Here is a 5,940-nt window from a genome sequence, read left to right as displayed (position 1 = left end):
TATTCCACCAAAATAGCAGTCATATATAAATCACGAAATTATGGATAAAGCCTACTTATTTATAACATACACAACCATTTTTCTCCTCTCCTCCAACAAATCACATTTCTCCAAAATATTTAAAAATGGGTGCAGGAATTTCATCGGAATCCTCCACCGACGGTGGAGATTCGCCGGGACGTCGTCGGAAACTTGAAGACATACCGGAAAGTTGTATAGCTATGGTGTTGGGCCATTTTGACCCGCCGGAGATTTGCCGGTTGGCCCGATTAAATCGGGCCTTTCGTGGCGCTTCTTCGGCTGATTTTATTTGGAATACAAAACTTCCTTCAAATTACTCATTCATAGTTGATAAGATTTCTGAGTTGAATCATGAAAATGATAATGATGATGATATGAAGAAGAAGAATTATGGTAGTATGAATAATAATAAATTGATGGGTTTAACTAAGAAGGATATTTTTGCCCGTCTTTCTCGTCCAAACCTTTTTGATTCCGGCACTAAGGTGATTCATATTCTCTAGCTTCTCTTTTTTGCTTACGGGTTATTGCGCATTTAAAATTTATAGTCACATTAATAGCGTAATTTGAACGTGTCAACAACCGGACGTGACGTTTAAATCCGGTGGGAGGAAATATTTCTAAATGTTTTATGTTAGTTTATGCTAACCTAATTATGGATGGTGATTGTATTTTATGTTCTGAATTCTTGATAGTCTTTAACTCTTAATGCTAACCATTGAGTAACAAAAAAAATTAATTAATTGATTAAATAATTTAAGAAAATGAAATTCAAAATTATTAGTGGTGTTTATATATATATATATATATATATATATATTTTTTTTTTTTTTGGTTAACAGAAGAAACAATGAATACATTCACATGTTCTTTACAAAAAAACTTACTTACTATATTTGTAAGATAAAGGTAAAAATGACAATCACTTGTGTAATTGGTTTAGTTTGTTGATTTGTGCAAAATTATAGCTAGGGATGGAGGATTTTTAAATGAAAGGTGGCAAATTTATATAAAAATCCCTTATAATAGGAGTATATTTATTGGTTAAATTTAGTGTTGAGTATTAGAAGACGACTCATCTGCATCCAAACTTCAAGCTGATAGAGCAATGTTCAATGTTGTGAGAGCGCGTGATAGAATATGAAACCAATTGAGAGACTCTAAGTAACTGTACCTTCCGCTAGATTTTTGGTTGAACAACTTGAATGGGTTCTTTGATGATAGGCTAAAAGATTTTTTTTAGATTAATGAATATGTTGGTGATATATTGTCAATTTAATTTTGAGTTTTGACTCATTTTACAAATATGCGTTTTTTTTTTTTTTTTTTTTTCTTCAAGGTCAAGTTTGTTTCATTATACTTGTACTTTGTGTTAGTTGTATATGCAGAAGTCGAGCTTAGTGAGATGTGAATGCTGGATTAATCATTTGAAAATGATACGTAAAATACAACAAAATCTTACCTTAGTCCAATAATTTTATGTTAGGATCTGTTCATATGTATATAAGCGGACAAGATAAAAAAAAAAAAAAAATTACATTACGTCGATCATAAGCAGTCTTTTGTATTATTGGAGGAAAAGAGGGAATGTACGTACAGGTGTTTTATGTAGGTTAGATGTTTCACTCGAAATTGATGTCCTTTGATTTTTTTTCTTGTATAAATGTTGATTTTTGTCAAAGAATTGCTATATAATTGAAAAGCTTTTTTGCCAATAAGGATAAGATTAAGGTGCTTCACTAGAGAAGCTAAAATGTGTGATTATTAGGAGTACTGTGATACTAAGATAATGTCACTTTCGATGTTGACAAACGTGTGAAACTTTTGTGGAGTAGAGCAGCTAATAATCATTATAACAATGATGTTTGTATAGGATTAATTAGCCGTCTATTAGGCTGTCCTGATATACAGATGTTTGGTTGTTCTGAAATTACTGTGAAAATGATACTAACTGCTTGATTTATACAAGTATAACGTTGTAGATGAATTGATTGGTTGTGAAGTTGTGAACGTTCTTACATCCATCAGTCTAAAATTGTATAATAGCCTAATAAAGACATCAACTACTCAAAAAACTCTGTAATCTGTATGAAACTTTATACTGATTTGTTTTTTTGGATTCTGTTTGATAGGAATTATGGCTGGACAAGAATACTGGAGGTGTATGTGTGTCGATATCATCTAAGGCCTTGTCAATTACTGGTATAGATGACAGGCGGTACTGGAATCACATTCCCACCGAGGAATCTAGGTGAGCTGCATGCTTTCACATCTTTGGTTTCACAATGAATATATTTATAACATTTGTTTTTCAATCGATTTTGGTCACAATGTACTCCCAAGTGCTAAACATGTCTATTATATTTAACATAATTCCATATTTTTTGGTTTTTGTTTAAATGAAGAGTCAAGTCTCTATATCCATGTTTGAGTGTAGAGAATTTGACATAGGGACCTTGGTGAAATGAAGAGTCCGAATAGTTGCTGACCAATCTGTTGATATTAGGCGCTGGTATCCCGAAATCAGCTTGTTAGTATATAGAGTTGCCAATAGTTTCATGATTTCCAATTTTTGTGTTGCTAGTCAGTGATGAAAATTCTCAAGGTAACAGTAAATTAGGCTCCTTTTAGCTCCCCTGTCTGCTATTAGAAAGCTAATACTATGTATAGCGTTTTGGAATTGAACCAGTCAATCATTGGTCTCTGTTTTTTTCCTAGAAATGTTGTTTGTATGAATGTTAAAATGGTTATTACTTTGACGTTTTGGTGGAAGCATTGCTTGAAAACAAAGGTTTTCGTAGTTTCTTGCTGTCACATTCAGAATAGGCATTTAGGAACTATAATCATCGAAAGAATGGTATCTGATACTTGATCAAAACCTGTTTAGGTTTATTAGACCATGTGCGGTGTGCCCCTACAATAATAGAGAGAAAACAAGAAATTTATGTACAGAAAAAGAGAGGGGGGGGGGTGTTTATGACCGCCCTTATCATAATACACCAAATGCGAACAAAGAAAAATGAACTGGTAGATACGCTGTCTAGAAAGTTTGAATTCCTGAATTGGTGAATATATTCCTTAATTTGGAGAAGTTGCTTTAGACACTGTTGATGTTTGTGTTTTTCAATTATTGTGAATCGGTATGATCTTCTGTAATTCTATTATTGATAGTAGATATGGAATGAAGCGGTTGATTGATTAAATTTCTTTTCTGCTAGTAGATTTCAGACAGTTGCATATCTTCTTCAGATTTGGTGGTTTGAAGTGTGTGGGGAACTTGAATTCAAATTCCCAGTAGGGACATATAGTCTATTCTTTCGAATCCAGCTAGGCAAGTCCTCTAAGAGGTTTGGTCGTCGCTCATGTAATGTTGAACATATACATGGATGGAACCTAAGACCTGTCCAATTCCAGCTGACAACATCAGACGGTCAGCATGCTTCGTCAGAGTGCTACTTGGATACTCCAGGATCATGGATCCTCTACCATTCAGGAGATTTTGTCATCAAGGAACCTGATAAATTGACAAAGATCAAGTTTTCAGCTAGGCAAATCGATTGTACCCACATCAAAGGTGGTCTCTCTTTCGATTCTGTCATGATTTTACCCAAGAGTATAGCCCATAAAGTTAGATAAATTTTCTTAGATATGTCATATAGTGAGAAAAATGATAGAACTAAACAGAGTAGTTGTTCATTATAGTAGGTTGGCTGTATACTTGTATAAGGGCTTTTTCATGTACATAGTCAAGATGTCTGTTTTTCTAGGGCGAGCTTGGCTTCATTAGCTCATAGTTGTTCTGTTATGAAGATTGAGTGATCCTTAGCATTTCTACTGTATAAGTGATCTAGGAATTCAGAAGGTAGTAGGTTTTTTTTAAGAGTACTCCAGAAGATATTTTTGTTCGGTTTTCAAAAGCTCTTGTATTTAAGTTGTTTAAATTTTGTACCATAATTATGTTCAGATTATGTTTGCTTTGGAGAAGGCAGTGAGTTAAGGGTTCAAGGCTATTATTTTTTGTGTTTAGTCATTTTTTGTTCATGTATATACAGAACAAGTGCATGTCCAATATATACATATAGATATAGGTATCAAATCTGAATATCCAGTAAGGCAATAGCCGTCGAAGAATATGTACATAGTATTATGTATTTCAGTTTGCATAGATAGTGCAATGGGCGAGAGTTATAAATCAGTTATCATGTTTCCATCATGTGGTAACTCATCGCTGATGCTAAGTTGGTTCTATGGTTATGCCTTACATCAGTTACATGATGAGGTTCCCTACTCCCCAGTACATCATAAGCTCCGGGTTGATGGCATATTGGCATTCCAACATTTTTTAGAGACGCTTGAGCCACATGTAGATGATATAGTAGCACTTAAATAGTCTAGCTTTTCGGAGCAAATATGTACATAGGCAGACAAACATTGTTTAGAGACGCTTGAGCCACGTGTAGATGATATAGTAGCACTTAAATAGTCTCGCTTTTCGGAGCAAATATGTACATAGGCAGACAGTGCAACGATGACAGATCACAAAAAGTAAAAAATTTTATACTTTGGGGCTGAGACTACTTGAGAGGCGTTGGGCCATTGAGAAAGGCACTTATCAGCAGCAGTTTTGGTACTACTTTTGATTTAGTTACGCCACAAGGTTGTAGTGGAAACTTTTGAGTGAAGCAAAATCTTAAGTAACGAGCAAAGATGCAGTAGATTGTTACCTCTAAACAAGCTTACTATATGTCCATAATTTAATAGGCCCCTTCTCTGTGCAAACAAATGCTTAAGCTAAGCCAATGTCTACACCTATACCCTTTACCGATTGACTAAATCTCCAATGTCCGCTTTTAATTATTTAATATACTGTACTAAAAGAATAAAGCTCGTGTTATCAAGAGTTCAAGTCCCATAGTAACTTAAAATCTTTTTTTTTGCAACAATATTTGTTCCTTAATCCTTACAATTTACAAATCATATATTATACGGTTTTTTTTTACCATATATCCCTAAGTTTTTTTGTTTATTCACCATATACCCCTGAACTTTTTTAGACCCTGAACTTTTTTAGATTTATCATATACCCCCGAGTTTTCACAAAAATACACCATATACCCTTGATGACTCATGATTGTTAATTTCGTCAGTCATTAGGGGTAATTTGACCTAAAACCACCCTAAATACATTCGCCTACCCCTGAAGTCACCCACATTCCTTTTTCCCACCCCCAAAGCCACCCTAAATTTCCTTTTTTCATCCTCAAAATCAATCATACGGATATAGTCATAGAGATTTGGAGTGGTGTTGGGGGTTGGAGAAAGGAGAGGAGTGGTTTCGAGGATGGGGGGGAGGGGGGAGAGATCTAATGTGGTTTCAATGCATAATTAACAAAATTCCATTCATGTTGTTATCATTAGGGGTATATGGTGAATTTTTGTAACGACTTAAGGGTATATAATGAAGTTGAAAATTTTCATGGGTATATGGTGAATAAACAAAAAACTCAAGGATATATGTTGAAAAAACCGTATATTATATGAACTATTACTAATTGTTTTAGGATAAAGACATTCTTTACAACTAGTATTCCAATATTGTAACTCCAAGATCTAATTTTGGCCATGTTTGATACAAATGTGACCCATGAACTCCATTTGAACCCAAAGTGAAATATCTACAATTACAAATTAACATAACTTTATTTGGAAGAAATACTTCATCCTCGTTTTTAATTGTTACATCAAGAGTTTCATGCTGGTTAATACACATTAAGATTTCACATGCCTACACAAGTAAATCTAAATCTAAACCATGTAAATGACTAAAAGTCAAAACCTTGCCATTAAAAAAAAAGTAATTTTTTAGTGAAAATTTTAATAAAATCATTAACAATTGAAGATTATCTTTGGCTTGCAACG

The 5,940-nt window shown here is 33.8% G+C and overlaps 1 protein-coding gene across 1 annotated transcript; it reads left to right on the top strand.

Annotated features, from left to right (window-relative positions):
• On the top strand, positions 1-4,034 carry LOC110731733 (F-box protein PP2-A13-like). Its single transcript, XM_021911627.1, has 3 exons — positions 1-506; positions 2,154-2,272; positions 3,243-4,034. The coding sequence occupies exons 1-3, from the start codon at positions 126-128 to the stop codon at positions 3,655-3,657; spliced, it is 915 nt and encodes a 304-aa protein (XP_021767319.1). The 5' UTR covers positions 1-125; the 3' UTR covers positions 3,658-4,034.
• Positions 4,035-5,940: the final 1,906 nt, after the last annotated feature.

This window comes from Chenopodium quinoa, unplaced genomic scaffold (assembly GCF_001683475.1).
Source record: "Chenopodium quinoa cultivar QQ74 unplaced genomic scaffold, ASM168347v1, whole genome shotgun sequence".
NCBI classification, from domain to species: Eukaryota; Viridiplantae; Streptophyta; class Magnoliopsida; order Caryophyllales; family Amaranthaceae; genus Chenopodium; species Chenopodium quinoa.
Note: the sequence above shows the minus strand (reverse complement) of the source record. Positions and strands in the feature narration are given on the sequence as shown.